Source organism: Narcine bancroftii, chromosome 6 (genome assembly GCF_036971445.1).
Source record: "Narcine bancroftii isolate sNarBan1 chromosome 6, sNarBan1.hap1, whole genome shotgun sequence".
Lineage (NCBI taxonomy): Eukaryota > Metazoa > Chordata > Chondrichthyes > Torpediniformes > Narcinidae > Narcine > Narcine bancroftii.
This window is the reverse complement of record NC_091474.1, coordinates 87,757,317-87,776,037: the sequence shown is the minus strand read 5'-3', so window position 1 is coordinate 87,776,037 and position 18,721 is coordinate 87,757,317. Positions and strand designations below refer to the sequence as shown.

General features: G+C 40.2%; 1 protein-coding gene across 1 annotated transcript in view; it reads left to right on the top strand.

Annotated features, from left to right (window-relative positions):
- LOC138737314 (glutamate receptor ionotropic, delta-1-like) overlaps positions 1-18,721 on the top strand; it is a 722,304-nt gene that overhangs the window by 583,064 nt on the left and 120,519 nt on the right. Inside the window, exon 6 of the mRNA XM_069888067.1 lies at positions 15,287-15,460. Within this exon, the coding sequence (XP_069744168.1) occupies positions 15,287-15,460 (174 nt within the window). The remainder of the gene's footprint in view (positions 1-15,286; positions 15,461-18,721) is intronic.

Below are 18,721 nucleotides of genomic sequence, written 5' to 3'. Positions count from 1 at the left end.
AGCCTAAAATTTTTTAAAAAGATAATAAAAATTTGAAAGAATCCCTGCAGTCACAAGAGGTATTCAGCACTCCCTCAGAATGAGCGAAATAACAGGAGGTGGCCATGGAAAAATAATAAATATAGGAAGAGAGATCCTTTCTGGATTTATGGGAACTAGGGTTTGTTGAATTAATTCACAGAACATAGATTCTGCTGGGCTGTTGATGTTAAACATGAGAAGGCATGAGAGATAGGAGGCAATGTTCTACAGTGGATTCAAGATTGGCTACTCACAAACAAAGTTGTATCAAGATGGCAGAGGACACTGGGGAAATAGAGAAAGTATCAATGATGAGCAATTGCGGAGGAGTCACGTGATGGAGTAGTGGCCGGACGGAGAACTCCAGCCCTCTCCAGAAAAGTCGGGAAAAACAAGAGAAAATACAAAGGCACAGAAATAAAAGTTAAAGAAAAGTGAGTATAAAGGTGGAAAGAAGATGGAGACAAAAGAAGAAAAATCAAAATCAACGGTAAGAAGAGAGGAAGAGAAGACAACGGAGGAAAAAGGTGAAGGCCTTACCTGTCCGAAGAGGCCCGCTGTGGAGAGAAGAGCCCGCTTCCTCAGGTCGGTAGAAAAAGAACTACAACAATGGCTCGCAGAGCAGATTAAAAGTACGCAACCGCGCATGAAAAAAAACACACAGACGGGAGGGGGGACCAGCTGGGGAGTCGATCTCCACAGCCGGCAACGACAGCTGCAGAACACCTGCAGCAAGAAGAGACTACAGAAGACAATAGAAACAAGAAAGAAGAGAAGGAAAGGGCAACAAAGAAACAACAGATGGCCAACCCAGAGGAAGAAGAAGAGGAAGAATACAGTGAAATAGATGAAGGGAAAGGCAAGGTAAATGATATACTTTCTCTTGATAGAGGATACATGGAGTTATTTAAAGAATGGCAAACACAGGAATTCAATGATTTAAGAAGAAGAATAAACAACACAGAAGAGAAAGTGAATAAAATAGATATGACCTTAACAGAAATGGGAAAGAAAATGGACAAGATGGAAGAGCGGGCAGTAGCAGCAGAAATGGAGGTAGAAGACTTAAAAAAGAAATTGGAGGAATCTAATAAAAAAACTAAAGAGACACAAGAACTACTAGCTCAAAAAATAGATATAATGGAAAATTATAACAGAAGAAATAACATAAAGATAGTGGGCCTTAAGGAAGATGAAGAAGGCAAGAATATGAGGGAGTTTATAAAAGAGTGGATCCCTAAGACCCTAGGATGTCCAGAACTACAGCAAGAAATGGAAATAGAAAGGGCACATAGAGCATTGGCCTCTAAACCACAACCACAACAAAAACCAAGATCTATTGTAGTAAAATTCCTAAGATATACTACAAGAGAAAAGGTACTGGAGAAGACAATGGAAAAAGTAAGAGAGGGCAACAAACCACTGGAGTATAAAGGGCAAAAAATCTTCATTTATCCAGATATAAGTTTTGAACTCCTAAAGAAGAGAAAAGAGTTCAATACAGCAAAGGCGATTTTATGGAAGAAAGGGTATAAATTTATACTGAAGCATCCTGCGGTATTGAAAATATTTATTCCAGGACAACAAAACAGACTATTCTCGGATCCAGAAGAAGCACGAAAATTTGCAGAACAATTACAAAAATAGACTGAGGGATGAAGACGGGTAATGAGAGTAAAAATGATCACGATTGATATGTATGTGGGTAAAGACAAAAATAGACTGAGGGATGAAGACGGGTAATGAGGGTAAAAATGACCACGATTGATATGTATGCGGGTAAAGAGGTATAAGAGTGAATAGAGACAATGTGCATACGTGAATGTATCTGTAATTAGAGGAAAATATAGATAGTATAGACAAGAATTAATAAGGGAAGGTAATGGAATAGAGAGAATAAGGAGGGAATTAAAAGAGTGACCTTTGTGACATATGAAAAGTGAAATCTTTTCTGGGGGGGGCTGGGTGGGGGAAAATAGCGGTCACTGCAAAATCAGTTGATGCTTGCGAGTGGATTCGCAAATCCAAATGGAGAGGGGAGATGTGGTTGTCCGACAAGGGATAAAGGACAACTCAGGAGGGGAAGGGGAGATTGGGGATAAAGAAGATAGAAATAGGAGAATAAGGAAAATGTTGGATGTTGTAGGAATGTTGTCTTGTAAAGAGTTGAAAATAAGAAAACAGAAATGGAAAAGGAGGAAAGGTAATGATGGAAAAACGGAAAGAGAAGATAAACAAAATATAAAATGGCTACGCTGAACTATATGACTTTAAATATTAATGGAATACATAACCAAATTAAAAGGAAGAAACTACTAAATTTACTGAAAAAGGAAAAAATAGATATAGCATTTGTCCAAGAAACACACTTAACTGAATTGGAGCACAAGAAATTAAAGAGAGATTGGGTAGGACATGTAACAGCAGCATCATATAATTCAAAAGCAAGAGGAGTGGCTATATTAATTAGCAAAAATGTGCCATTTAAAATAGAAGAGGAAATAATAGATCCAGCAGGGAGATATGTTATGATAAAATGTCAGATATATTCAGAGCTTTGGAATCTACTTAATATATATTCACCTAACGAAGAAGATCAAAAGTTTATGCAAGATATCTTTTTGAAGGTAGCTAATACGCAAGGGAACATACTAATAGGAGGGGATTTCAATCTGAATTTGGATCCAAATATGGATAAAACGGGGAAAAAAATTAACAGGAAGAACAAAGTAACCAAATTTATAATTAAATCAATGCAAGAAATGAAACTTGTGGACATATGGAGGAAACAAAACCCAAAAGAAAAGGAATACTCATACTACTCGACTAGACATAAAACATACTCAAGAATAGACCTATTTTTGTTATCAGCTAGTATGCAGGATAGAGTAAGAAAAACAGAATATAAAGCGAGAATGCTATCGGACCATTCACCCTTAATACTGACAGTAAAGCTAGAGGACATCCCTCCAAGAATGTATAGATGGAGATTAAACCCCATGCTACTTAAAAGACAGGATTTTAGAGAATTTATTGAAAAACAATTAAAAATGTATTTTGAAGTAAATACGGAATCAGTGGAAGATAAGTTTATACTATGGGACGCAATGAAAGCATTCATTAGAGGGCAAATAATAAGTTATGTAACCAAGATGAAGAAGGACTATAATCAGGAAACAGAGCAGTTGGAAAGGGAAATAGTAAACATAGAAAAAAAATTAGCAATGAAGGAAGATACAACCAAAAGAAGAGAATTGGGGGATAAAAAAATAAAATATGAAACATTACAAACATATAAGATGGAGAAGAATATAATGAAGACAAAACAGAAATATTATGAACTAGGTGAAAAAACACACAAAATCTTAGCATGGCAGCTTAAGACAGAGCAAACTAAGAAAATGGTATTGGCAACAAGGAAAAAAGACAAACAAATTACATATAATCCAAAAGAAATTAAGGAAAACTTCAGAGAATTCTATGAACAATTATACCGAACTGAAAACGAAGGGAAAGAAGGGAAAATAGATGAATTTTTGACTAAAATTAAACTACCAAAACTACAAATAGAGGAACAAAATAAATTAACAGAACCATTTGGAACAGTAGAAATACAAGAGATAATAAAAAAATTACCAAATAATAAGACACCAGGAGAGGATGGACTCCCAATAGAATTCTACAAAACATTTAAAGACCTATTAATACCGCCCCTCCTGGATGTAATCAACCAGATTGATGAGACACAAAACTTACCAGATTCATGTAAAACAGCAATAATTACAGTGATACTAAAACAAGGGAAAGATCCACTCTCACCAGCGTCATATAGACCAATATCTTTGCTAAACACAGATTATAAGATAATAGCTAAACTATTAGCAAACAGATTAGCAGAACAGGTACCGAAAATGGTAAATTTAGACCAAACTGGATTTATCAAAAAAAGACGCACAACAGACAATATTTGTAAATTTATTAACTTAATTCATGCAGTAGAAGGAAATAAAGCACCTGCAGTAGCAGTTGCTTTAGACGCAGAGAAGGCCTTCGACAGAGTAGAATGGAATTATTTGTTCAAAGTATTGCAAAAATTCAGTTTACTGGAGAAGTATATAATTGGATTAAAGCATTATATAAGGGACCGTTAGCGAAAGTGACAGTAAATGGACATGTATCAAAGCAATTTAACTTAAGCAGGTCAACGCGGCAGGGATGCCCACTATCACCGTTATTGTTTGCGCTAGCTATAGAACCACTAGCAGAATTGATAAGAATAGATAATAATATAAAAGGAATTAAAATAAAAGACAGGGAATATAAAATCAGTCTATTTGCGGATGATGTGATAGTGTACTTAACAGAACCAGAACTATCAATAAAAGAATTATATAAGAAATTGAAGGAATATGGAGAAGTGTCGGGATACAAGATAAACATAAATAAAAGTGAAGCAATGCCTATGAATAACGCGGATTTCTCAAAATTTAAGAAGGAATCCCCATTCAGATGGCAAATGCAGGCAATAAGATACCTAGGTGTACAAATAAACAAAAATCTAGGCCAATTATATAAACTCAATTACAATCCACTAATGAAAAAAATTACAGGACGATTTAGAGCATTGGAAAGAGCTACCACTAACACTGATAGGAAGGATAAACTGTATTAAAATGAACATTTTTCCAAGGATACTATACTTATTTCAGGCATTGCCAATACAACTGACAGAAAAATTCTTCAAAGAGTTAAAGAAAATAATAAGGAAATTTTTATGGAGAGGGGGGAAACCGAGGATAGCACTAGATAAATTAACAGAATGGTATAAACAAGGAGGCTTACAATTGCCAAACTTCAAAAATTATTATAGAGCCGCACAATTAAGATACCTATCAGATTTTTATCAAACAAGGGAAAAACCAGACTGGACGAGATTAGAATTAGATAAAATAGGGGAAAAGATACCTGAACACATATTATATAAATGGGACGAAAAATTGGTACAACATAGAACTTCTCCAGTATTACACCATCTCCTCAATATATGGAAGAAGATTCATGTAGAAAGAAATAAAACAAATTATCAATTACCAAAACTAATATTGACGCAAAATAAGCTACTCCCTTTTACAATAGACAACCTTTCCTTTAGAAAATGGGAAAAAAAAGGGATTAAAAGAATAGAAAATTGTTTTTCAGGAAGTAGATTCTTATCCTTTGAACAAATGAGAGATAAGTACAATATAACTGGAGATACAGCGCTGGCATATTACCAACTGAGATCCTACTTGAAAGATAAATTAGGAAGCAATTTGAGTTTACCAGAGGGAAGTAACCTTGAATATGTGATTACAGATACAATGTTAATCAAAAGATTTATAACAAATATGTATATTAAACTGCAAGAAAAGGAGAATGAGGAAACAAATGGTAAAACTAAACAAAAATGGGAACAAGATTTAAATATAAAGATAAAAAAGGAAACATGGGAGAAATTATGTTCTGGAACAATGAGAAATACAATAAATACGAGGCTACGTATGATACAATATAATTGGTTACACAGACTATACATTACACCGCAAAAGTTAAATAAATGGGACCCAACAGTATCTGATAGATGTTTTCAATGTAAAAAAGAAAGGGGAACAACAATTCATGCAATCTGGACATGTGAGAGAGTAGAAAAATTTTGGGATGATCTCAATCAGATATTAAATAAAATAACAGAAAACAATATACCAAAGAATCCAGAGATCTTTCTCCTAAGTAACATAAAAAATAAAGAATTTGGAATTGACTTGGAGGATGCACAAAAAAGATTTGTTAAGATAGCCCTAGCCGTAGCAAAAAAATGTATTATGTCAACCTGGAAATTGGAAGATAATTTGAAAATACAACAATGGTATATAGAAATGAATAATTCCATTAGAAAAAATAACATATAGTTTAAGAAATAATATTGAAATATTCGAACAAGTATGGGAGCCTTACATTAAATACAATAGCGAAAACCTACCGGGAACAAACATTACCTAAGTTGATGGAAGGAGAAGAAAAGAAAAGAATGGACTCAGTAGAATTTCTGGTGTATTTTTGTTGAATGACAACATTGTCTGACTGGCTTAATGCAACCTAGATTGTATACCTAAAGTGGATGAGAGGGGGGGGGGTGGGGGGGGTGGCTTGGGAGGAGGGAGGGGGGGGAGAAAAAGTCACTGTATATGTGTGAAAAAGAAAAAGTGTATATCATGGCTAACGTGATTTATGGTGTGAAAAATAAAAAATTTAAAAAAAAATGATGAGCAATTGCTGTTCATTGTGCATGGACAGGTTTCCTACACCAATGAGTCTTAACCATATTTTTTCCCCCACTCACATGCCACCTTAAGCAAATCCCCGACTAACCACTGGTTCTCTGTAGTTAGTCAGGGATTGCTTAAGTTGATATGCGAGTGGGAAAAAAATATGGTTGAGAACCACTGTCCGAGGTTACATCACTTCATTTTGAGTGTATTTTTATACATACTCACCTCGGCCTGGTTCACATATCACATGGGGTCCCTGTTCCTCCCCAATATCTTAACTCGAGCTTCTCCACTACACTTAACCAGTCTCGATAAAGGGCTTCATCTCAAAAGGGCGAAACGATTAGCGTAGCGGTTGGCGCTGACTGCAGTAACAGTGGGTTCAAATCCTATGCTGTCCATAAAGAGTTTGTACATTCTCCACATGTCTGCGTGGATTTCCTCCCACCTTTTAAACGTAGCAGTGGTTGGATTTTGGATTTGGTATAATTTGGACGGAAGGGCCCGTTACTGTGCTGTATGTCTAATTTTAAATTCTAAATGTCAACATTTTTAATTTACTTTTAAATTATTAAGCATTCTTTGTCTCCTGCTGAAGCTGCTTGGCCGATTGGGGTTTTCTTTTTCAATTACAACAAGGTAGAAACTGATTCCGGCCATTGACACCCATGTCGTCCAATTAACCTATAATTCTCCCACCTTCCAATGTATGTTTTGGAGGATGGGAGGAAACCAGAGCACCCAGGGAAAACCCATGCAGGTCACAGGGGGAACTAGCCCTAACCCTCATTGGAGAACTAGCCCTAACCCTCATTGGGGAATTCCTCCATCACATTGTGCTTACTTCAGATTCCAGCATCTGCTATCTCGTATGTGAGGCCATGCAGTGGTTCTCATCCTTCTTTTCCACTCACATACTACCTTAAGTAACCACACAGCATCTATGGCATAGGATGCCATAAGTGCTCTGTGGTTAGTAAGGATTATTTAAGGTGGAATGTGAGTAGAAATTAAAAAGGTTGAGAACCGCCAGTTTAGTGGGTCGTCTTTGAGCTCTTGTCTAGAGAGGAGGCAGCCACCTGCTGCCATGCATGAACACTGCAGCAGCATGCTCGGACTTCCAAAGCAACAAACAAGAAAGGAACTGGAGCATGTAATTTTACTGAAGAAAAAAATTCCTGCTGGTCTTTGCTGCTAAGATTGCTGATGGAATGGTGCCAGTGGTATCTACTGAGGCATATAAGTGTTGACAAAAAGAACTCCCTGTTTAAACTCTGTGGAGTTTGGAAGGTATTCAAAGAGCCCACAAGCAGGCCCAAAGCTACCCAATCAGTCTCCAATTTTATGCAGCGTATCGTAAAGGAATGAACAGCGGTCATCGAGGTGCAAATTGAAAATGCTCAGCAAGTAAATAAGTAAGTGAAGCTAAAGAAAAAGCAAAGTGCCTTTAAATAGATCCAAAGGCAGCAAGCTAAAACAAGCGATTCTTGACAATCGAGTGAGTAGTTAGCAAGGGTCACAGATTGTACTAAATATCTCCCATCTCTTCCATCAGATTAGCCAATGTCCCATCAACTTCAAGTTTATTATAATCTGACTGCACATATATATCTAGATCAGTTATTTTCAAACTTCCCCCTAAACTCACATTCTACCTTAAGCAATTCCTATGCCATAGGTGCTCTGTGATTAGTAAAGGATTGCTTGGTATGTGAGTGGTAAGAATGGACTCGTTATGTGCAGGGTTTCATATCTCCAAAGGAAATGGGCCAATGACAATTTTTCTCAAGCAAAATATTTCAGTAACAATTGGGTCTGGAGCAGTGGTTCTCAACCTTCCCTTCCCACTCACATCCCACCTTAAGCAATCCCTTACTATTCACTTATGGCATAGGGATTGTTTAAGGTGGAATGTGAGTTTGGGGTGGGGGGGGGGTATTTTGAAAACCACTGATTAAGATGAAACCACATTTGTCCGGACCATGAAGAACACACATATACACAGCACATAATAAGCACAAGTACAGTATATATAGTAATATAATATAAAATAAAGATATATAAATATATTGAGTTACAGGATACCATTTTACAATTTCATAGCCTGCGGGAAGAACCTGCAGTACAGTTTGCGTAGCAGTTAGTGCAACCTTGTTACAGCGCCAGTGTCCAGGGTTTGACTCTGGCGTTGTCCGAGATTGTACAATACATCACTTCATTTGGAGTCTGTTTTTGTGGATATTCACCTCGACCTGATTCACCAATAATATGGGGTCCCTATCCCACCCAGATTTCTTTACTCTACTACACTTAACCAGTCTCAATAAAGGGTTTCATCTCAAAAGGGCAACACGGTTAGCGTAAAGGTTAGCGTGATGCTGTAACTGCGCCAGTGACGGGAGTCCAATTCTGGTGCTGTCTCTAAGGAGTTTGTATGTTCTCCCCATGTCTCCGTTGGTTTTTTCCAGGTGCTCTGGTTTCCTCCCACCCTCCAAAAACATGTGTCGGGGTTGTAGGTCAATAGGATGTAATTGGGTGGCACAGGCTAAAGGGCCGAAAGGGCCTGATACTGTGCTGTATGTCTAAATTTTTTAAATCAAGAAAGATGCTATTTCCCAGCCTGGCAGTCCTGATTTTGATGCTCCTCTACATCCTTCTTGATGGTAGTAGCCCAAGCCACGACATGCTCAGGTAGAATGGGTGAGGACAAGTTCAACTCACGTTCCTGCAAGGTACCACTTCACATACATTTCCATTTATTCATCTACCCCAAGTGAATTTCATTTTATAGATTTCAAATTTATTGTCAGAGTACATACATGACATCACATACAACATTAAGATTATTTTTCCTATGGACAAGGCAGAATTGTCACCTATAGGTTGTGCAAAAAGAAAAACTGTATACAACATACACATGCAAACAAATAAACAGATAAAAAATGTAAACACACCAACTGTGCAATACAGAGAAAAAAATCAATAAAGTGCACAAATATGAATCCGTAAATGAGTCCCTGATTGAAATTGTTGTTGAGGAGTCTAATGGTGGAGGAGGCAGCTGGTGGTGCGAGTCTTGTGGCACCTACATCTCTTTCCTGATGGCAGCAATGAGAACAGAGCATGTGCTGGGTTGTGTGGATCCTTGATGATTGCTGCTGCTCTCCGACAGCAGCGTTCCCTGTAGATGTTCTTGACTGTGGGGAGAGTTTTTTGCCTGTGATGTCCTGGGCTGTGTCCACTACCTTTTGGAGAGTTTTATGCTCAGGGATATTAGTATCCCCATTCCAGATCGTGTTGCAACCAGTCTGCACACTTCCCACCACACATCTGTAGAAATTTGCCAGGATTTCTGGTGTCATAACTGAGCCTCCGCAAACTCCTGTGGAAGTAGAGGCGCTGACGTGCTTTCTTCACAATGCCAGGAAAGATCCTCCAAGGTAGTGACTCTCAAGAACTTAAATTTGCATGTGAAGGTCGAGTGCTAACAGATCCAGTTTGAAGGCTATCATGTTTATTCAACTCAATACTGTATCAACAACTTAAAGGAAACAGAAAAAAGAGTCAGACTTATATTCATCAGCTTTTTAATCATATCTCTCCAAAGGGTTTAGAAGTGCTTCACACACAGAAGGCTTTTTCACATGACCGTATACAAGTGGGTTAACCAGGCTATTTACATGGTTACCTACCCAGGAATCGTGCAGTGTGAAAAGGTCGGATCTGGCAAGGCTGGTCAGAATTGACCAGGGTCCGAGATTTGGGTGGGGAGTACTCTTGGAGCCCAGCTGAGTTCACCCTTCTGGTGGTGTGAAAGCACAAATTACTTGTCAGGTAAGCTTTGCGACATCAGCGCCTGCATGTATGCGTCACATAGGCGTCCGCAAATATGCGGTCTTGTTCCTCCACTATTGGCAACATACATTTGACAACTGTGTTTACACTAGTTGCTTGCTTTGTAATTGAGGTACAGAGTTGCAGGGCCATTACAACTGTATGGTGGGACTTCCTGTGAGTGTGTAACACTCATCGTTGGGGGCGGGACCCCTTTTAAAATGCTCAGATGGCGATTTACCAGGATGTGGTGTGAAAATCCCTGGAGGTTCAGCCTTCCTGGGAACTTTACCCAGGTCCTGGGAGGATTGACTAGATTTGGCTGTGTGAAAAGGCCCAGTCATTACTTTTCAATATCACAAGGGAAATTATTTTTAATTCTTCCTGTTTTCATACACTGCTTCTTGTTTGATTTTCATTAAATTTAGGCATACAGTACAGTAACAGGTCATTTAGGCCCATGAGCCCGTTCTGCCCAATTACACCCAATTAATCTGCAACCCTCTGGTACATTTTGAATGATGGGAGGAAATGGAGCACCTGGAGGAAACCCTCGCCAACACAGGGAGAACATACCAATTCCTTACAGACAGCGTGGGATTCAAACCTTGTCTCAAATCGCTGGCACAGTAAGAGCATTGTACTAACTGCTACATCAGCCATTTTGCCTCTCATGCCGACATTCATTCTAATTTCATAAGCAATTTTTTAAAAAAGATTTTCATTTAATTTGCTGCATGATAGCCATAGCAGTTAACGTAATGCTGTTACCGCACCAGCGATCGAGACTGGGGTTCAAATCCTGTGCTCTCTGTAAGGAATTTGTACGTTCTCCCTGTGTCTTTATGGGCTTTCCCCAGGGCTACGGTTACCTTTCACCGTTCAAAATGTACCGAGGGATGGAGGTTAATCTTGTGTAATTGGGTGGCACAGGCTTGTGGGCCGAAAGGACCTGTTACCGTGCTGTATATATATCTAAAAAAATGTTTCATTTCATCTTTACATCCATTTTTGTGCAGAATGGGATTGTTGCTGGCAAAGACAGAATTTATTGCCCCTCGCTAATTGCTCTTGGGTAGAGGGTTGTCTTGATTCTGAGGCTGTTAATGCTGATATTGAATACATAGTACTTAGATTTTATATTGAAATATTGAGACCACTGCTCTTTATTGTTTACCCTGCAACTTAGAGACCTTGCCTGAGCACATCACACAAATTAGCATTGTCAGTATAAGACCTTTTCAATGTGTGATGGTTTACTATGGACTAGTGAAGTGTAAACATCTAATGAATATTAGGAATTCGATACATCTGTTCTGCTTCATGCAGGACTCTTGGTACTGGTGTAGCAAGAAGATAATATTGGGACATTGACTACCAGCAATAATTGAGTTAAATGATGTTTTATCCCATCAGAGCATTGTATTAATGCTGGGGTAATCCATTTCACAGACAGAAATTTGCATTAACATTTCCAAATGAACATCAAATCTACTGATGCCCTATTAATCCTGAATTGTACAAGAGGCCACATAATCGATCCTAATTGTTCAATTTCTTCACCGGTTTAATACCATGTGTTCTAATTAATTTCCTGATTATAATCATAATCAATAATGTATTTAAAGCGAATTTGATCTTCTCCATGTTGAACAGGAGCTTTAACCACCCACATTAGGAGTGGAAGAGTAAGCGAGCAGCTAGTTTTCTAATGAGGTTTTATTTTTAAAGAAAAGCTAGACAAATGTGTAATTGATTGAACAGAACAACAAGCGAAGTAGAAAGATGTACCTTGTTAATATGTCAATGAATTTATACAGTATGTAGGGACGTTTTCCATACTAGCGAATTGCGTTTGTATTAGACATTCAAAAACCAGTATCCGAGTTGTGTGTGAAGAGGATTTGAACCATTTGCTGTTTAATGTAAGCTGAACATATCCTCCTCCGTCATTTTTGCCATCTACTATGTGATCCCACCACCAGGCACACGTTCCACCCTCCTCCCCTCTCTGCCTTCTGTAGGAACTGCTCCCTTGTCCACTCCTCCCTCCCCACCAATCGTCCCCTTGGGACCTACCGTGTGGCCAGAGAAGGTGCTCCACTTCCACCCACACCTCCTCCCTCACTATGACATTCAGGACCCCAAACACTCCTTCAAAGTGAAGCAACATTTCACTTGTGAATCTGCAGAGGTCATCTACTGCATCTGGTGCTCATCTTCATCAGAGAGACTGGGTGCAGACTGGGAGATTGCTTCATTGAGCACCTCTACTCTGTCCGCCGCAATAGCATGGATCTCCCCGTGGCCACCCATTTCAATTCCCTATCCCATTCCATTGCTAACATGTCTGTCCATGGTCTCATGCACTGCCAGGCTGAAATAACTCTCACATTGATAGAACAACACCATATCTTCCATCTGGGCACCCTCCAACTGGATGGCATTAACCGACTTCTCCGGTTGGGAGGGTAAACCCCCCTCCCCAAACCCTCCCATCTTTGTCGCCCTGTCTCCTCTAGTTCTCTCTCTCTCTCTCTCTCTCTCTCTTCCCTTTTCCTTCTGTCTTGTTTCACAGAGCTAAAATCTGTCTCCTTTCCTTTTATCATGTCCAATTAACACCTTTTGCTTTTTGGTCTGGACTCGTCCCCCTCCCATTCTTCCCCTTTCCCTCCTAGCCTGCTTTATGCTTATACCTTGAAGAAGGGCACAGACCCAAAACATCTTTCCCTCCTGTGGAAGCTGCGAGACCGGCTGGGTTCCTCCAGAATTTACTGTGTTTTTACAGCTGTCATTAGAACCCGTTGTATTAATTATCCAGTTACCATTTAAATGATCTAATCAAACCTGTCTCAGTAACTACATGATAAAACATCCTGTTTGAATAACCTTTCCTATGGAATTTGCATGAAAATGTGGTAAATTGGATCAGCAAGTTTTCATGTCATAAAGATTGGATGCATGGGCAGCAAGGCAGACTTTCAAAGCTTGCAAAGGGATCTGAACCAGCTGGAAAAGTGGACTGAAAAATGTCAGATGGAATTTAAGGCAAACAAGTGTGAGGTGTTGTGGGCTCACTTTTAACATACAAGAAGAATGTGGACAGGGAGGGGGAGGAAAGGGGTGCTACGGATGGTGCAGGTTGGTGGGACTAGGCAGAATAATATTTGGGCACAAAGTAAAAGGGCCTGTTTGTGCGCTGTAATGTTCTATGGTTCCCTGTTTCTATGGAAAGAGAAACTTCCTTTTTAGTGATTTTTCAGGTATGGTTACAGTAATGACGAGGTTCTGCTGCTGAACAGGTAATTCGGTGGCATTGACTATTAATGCTGAGAAAGCAAAATTACATTGTACTTTTGGAACTTCAAAAGAAATCCGAAAAATCTGCTCTGGTGCATCCACGAGAGATAGCAGAGGCTATAATCAGGAGTGACCTGGAGTCAGCAGGAGTGACCCGGAGTCAGCAGGAGTGACCCGGAGTCAGCAGGAGTGACCCGGAGTCAGCAGGAGTGACTCAGTGCTTCAAGCAGCATCAGTGGGGAATGATGGAATGGTCAGTGTATCAGGCCATGATGATGGATTATGATTTCTAAAAAAAAAACTGGATCAGATTCAGAGGCAAATTACTGTTGCCTCATCTAGCCCAGCATGTGATTCTAGACTTTCACTAACTTTTGCAGAAATTGCTTCATTGTATTAAAGTATAACAGTGTTCTCCGAAGAAGACCCAAGAAGGGACTAGAAATGAAAGTGGCTTTGAAATGATGCTCACTCACTTTTTAGGACACTAGTGGGAAGACTGAAGAGGAGAATTTTGAAGAATTAATCTCAGTGCTAACATCGCTAAGTAATCTCAGGGTATGTAAGAAATGGGGCATTTCTGACCTGTAAGGAGACATGAAAGTAAGCCAACAATATTCCTTGCTTTTCAGCAAGTTGTCCCCCAGAAGGCACTTTCTTATTTTATTCATATGAAAATTCATAGCATTTACACAAGTGCATATTTCAGACTTTTAAAAAAATACTAGAAAAGTACTCAGCATTTTTGCATGATCCAGCCATCAGCTTAATAACATGCATCTTTCCAGAACATACATCAATAATTTGATTGTTGAAGCAAGTCCCTTTAAACTTTAGATCAATGGATGGCATCTGCTTCTTTAATAACTAGTGTGAGCGTTGGTATTTAAAAATCACAGCAGGTTCTTGCATCGATGGCTTTGGCTTTCATTTATTAAAAGCTGTGGGGTGTCTGTTCTCAGCCGTGGCTGGAATGACTCCATAAACCAGTGAGCTAACTCTGAGACACGTCAGACTGGGGGCTCTGATAGAATATGGAAGTTCCAGCCTTGTCCACCTCTCACCTTCGGCCTGTGGGCCTCCCCTTCCACCATTTTGTTCAGGCACTTGCCTTCATTTTGCTCAGACCTTGATGAAGGGCTGAACCCCAAAACGTTGGTTATGTATCTGTCGTATAGAGTACACTGTTTGACCTGCTGAGTCTCTTTAGCATTGTGTTTGCTTTTTTCCCCGTTAACTAACCTCTGATCCTACAGCGGCCAATTATCTTAACAGCCTTTTTGTCCTAAGGAGGCAACCGAAGCACACAGGGGGATCCCACCCAGTCTCAAGGAGAACATGCAAACTCCACAGTTCCAGAGGCTGTGAGGCAGTGGCTCTACTAGATGGCCCTCTGTGCCTGTACACAATTGCTTCCTGTGCTGCCTAGGAGATTGTTATATTCATTCAGATGGAGTTCACTATATTTTCTAGATACAGTAAAATCCCTATTATCCAGGATTCAAGCAACCTGGCAAAAATAAAATCGTGGACAATAAATAGGCAAAAATAACAAAAGTTTAAAATTAGTTCCCCTAATGGTCATCAGTACACCAATCACACCACACACAGTCTCAATCAATCAGAATATTCATTTATTCGACTTCTGCCAATCCTCAAAAGTGCCAGATACCGGGAGCTTTAGTGTATTAAGGGGATAATGGAGGATAGATGAGTCAAGGCTTTGATGAATGGTGGAGCAGGCTGAAAGCAACAGATGATCTACTTCTCCTCCTGATACTGGCATTCTAATTTATTGTATTGTACCATTTTGTAATTAACAGGAAATCAGTGACGCGGAGATTCTAGAGCTCGTTCACAGTGCATTGGGCCGTATGACAGTGGTGAGGCAGATCTTCCCCACCTCCAAGGACCCAAACCGCAGGTGTATGAGAAACAACCATCGCATTTCCTCTCTGCTGTGCGACCCACAGGAGGGCTACTTGCAAACACTCCAGGTCTGTAAGTGACAGATGTGCATAAACCTTGTGTAGGTGTCTGCTTGGGAATGTTTCATTCAAAGAGTTGCAATAATATAGTGGAGATCCATTGGATTGAGATGTCTGATAATATTAATAATTGGTTTCTGCGTCACTGTGCGAAATCCAGAAACATGTTGCGAGCATTTGACTGAGGTGCCAGTGATTGTTCTGTGAGGGGGTAGATGATGAATGGAGACTGCTATATGGAAAGATGACATGGTCTATCATATGTGAAGTGTCAGTATCTATCAGGTTTTTGTCTTAAGAGGAGGTGATAGCATCTGTCACACAGATAAGTGACTGATATCTGTAAATGAAGATATTAACAATCTTGGTAGATGCATTAACATGAAGAGTAGAAATTAAAATTAAATTTTAAATGTTAAATCATAAATTCTTCATTGATCCATCAATGAACAGGAATTTTATTAATGCATTTTATATGATGCCTTGAGGATCAGCCAGGTTATCTTTTTGTATCATTTTGTCATGCTGTTAAGATTGTGGTCTTGCACCTCATCTCAGTCTGATTGTGAAGCAGAACCCTGTATTCAGGGAAGCCGATTCTCCTGCCTTGTGACCCTGGAATCCAGCAGCTTTGTGGAAAATGAAACCTATTTGGTCTTTTGAAGTGATTTAAAATTAAACGATTGGAATGTTATATTGTGCACATCATCATATTCACTCGGTTGTGCTCACACTCACACACTAAAACAGGGCTGGGCAACTTACAGCCTGCAGGCTGGATTCAAATTTATCTGGGCTGGAACCTGAGTGAAATTACCACACGCACCAGTCCATACTGGATAGAGTCTGTGGGCCGCATGTGTCCCACCATCCAAATTTATACGGCACCCACCCCATCCAGCACTGCCACCGCCACGCCATCCCCACCCTGTTGAGCACCACTGCGACACCCCCCCCATCCCCTGGTCCACTGTTCAACTACTGACACACTATCCAACCCACAAATGATAAAAGGTTGCCTGCCCCTGCACTAAAAGATATATTGCTCTCATACAAATGTATGCTAATACATTGACAGGCATATGTTTGCATGTTCATGCACATACTTCTACATGCATGCGCGCGCACACACAGTGTGGTATAGCGCAAAAACAGGCATGTGGCCCATCTCATCCATGCTAACCAGTTTGTCCATCCAAACTAATCCCATTTACCCGCATTTAGCCCATATCCCTCCAAGTCTTTCCTATCCATGTACCTGTGTAAATGTTTTTTCAATGTTCCAATTGAACCCACCTCTCCCGCTTAGTCTGGAAGCTCATTCCATATTCTACCACTCTGTGTGAAAAAAAAAAATTCTGACAGATCCCCTGTAAATCTAAACCCATGTTCCCTTATTTTGGATTCCCAGCACTGGGGAAATGACTGTGATCTTATCCATGCCTTTCATGACGTGCTTCCTTCCCTCCCAAATAAAAGGTCTGAGCCTATTCAGCATCTCCTGGTAACACCTTTGTGAATCTTTTCATAGAATCATACAACACTGCAGCACGGTACATGCCCTTCAGCCCTCAATATTGTGACACCCTATATATTCCTACCAAAAAATCCTAATCCCTCCCTTCCTCGTAACCCTCTATTTTTCTTCCATCGTCTGTTAAATGCCCCTATTGTTCCAGTCTCCACCACCATTCCAGGCACCCACAACTCTCTGCGTAAAAATAAAACACCCCTGATGTCTCCCTACATTCTCACCCTTTCCAGCTTGAAAATATCCTTCACACAGCTGGATGACCAGAGCTGCCCAAAATGCACCAAATGTGGTCTCAGCAATGTTTTGTGGAGCTCTTACATGAGGTCTCACTTTGCCGAGTATAGGCCAAACACCTTCTTTACCACCCTGTCTCATGCAACTGTACAGTTGTAGTGTTGTACAGTACAAAAACAGGCCATCACTTTCAAGGAAATATGCACCTGTGTCAAAGTAAAAGCACAATGCTGGAGAAACTCAACAGATCAAAGACTGGACTTTAGGTAGCAAAGACAAGGACACATAACCAACGTTTCAGGCTTGAGCCCTTCATCAACGTAGGGGGCAGGGGGTGGAGCATGGTCCCACAGGAGGTAATGGGCGGATAAGGGTAGGAGGGGAACCAGCAAACAAAGGGAGGGGAGATGACTCTGTGAACGGAAAGGGAAGGGGAGGGGAGTGGAGAGCTGAAGGAAAGAAAGCAGAGGGCAGGGAAGAGAGGGAGAACCTGTATCCCCAGGTCTTTGTGTTCTCAACCATGCTCCAGAGTTCTCCCTTCAGTCTTTGAAAATACAACACCTCACACTTGCCTGAGTTAAATTTCATCATCCATTCCTTGGCCCACTTCCCCTGTTAATCCAGAATACCTTCAGTTCCTGAAAGCTAGCTGTTACTCAGTTATTGGATTGCACAATAGTAGTGGTCACAATGACATTCTTCCCAGAAGTCTATCGGTGGTGGGTTAATAAGTCAATGTGAAATGGACTGGTGAGCCTCTCCGTTGATCACATCAATGCATGATAGTGTGTGGATTCATTTTTGTCTTTGGGGATGTTAGGGTTTTGGTGAATTGGTGTGTCCATGATTTGTAAGAGGTTCAGTGGTTGAGGAGAGCAGGGATTATCAATGATGGGGAAGATATCAGTGATTGATCCAAGACTGATGTAGGGAGTCTGAGCTCTCAATGAGTTTGGGAGAGTCAGAGATTTGTGGGTGAAGGCTTTGGATGGGTGAAAAGATCCGATGAGGGGCATGCATTTTTGTATGGCAGCTACGCACTGTTGGGGATGAAAGCCTGAAACTAATTAAGATTTTAGATTTCAGATTTATTGCCAGAGTACATGCATGACATCACATCCAACCCTGTGACCCTTGGTTCTGCGGGTGAGGCAGAATTACTACTTATTGGTACTGCTAAAAAAAAAGTACTCAACATGCACATGCACATGTAAACAAATAAAGAAATGTAAACAGATAATGAATGTAAGCAAACTAACTGTGCAGTACAGAGAGATAAAAAATCAATAAAATGCAAAAGAAAGAGTCCTTAAATAAATCCCTGATTGAATTTGTTGTTGAGGAGTCTGATGGTGGGTGGGGGGGGGGGGGGCTGTGGGGAGTAGCAGCTGTTCCTGAACCTGGTGGTGCAAGTCTTTCCTGATGGTAGCAGCGAGAACAGAGTGTTTGCTGGGTGGTGGGGATCCTTGATTATTGCTCTGACAATATAGATGTTCTCGATG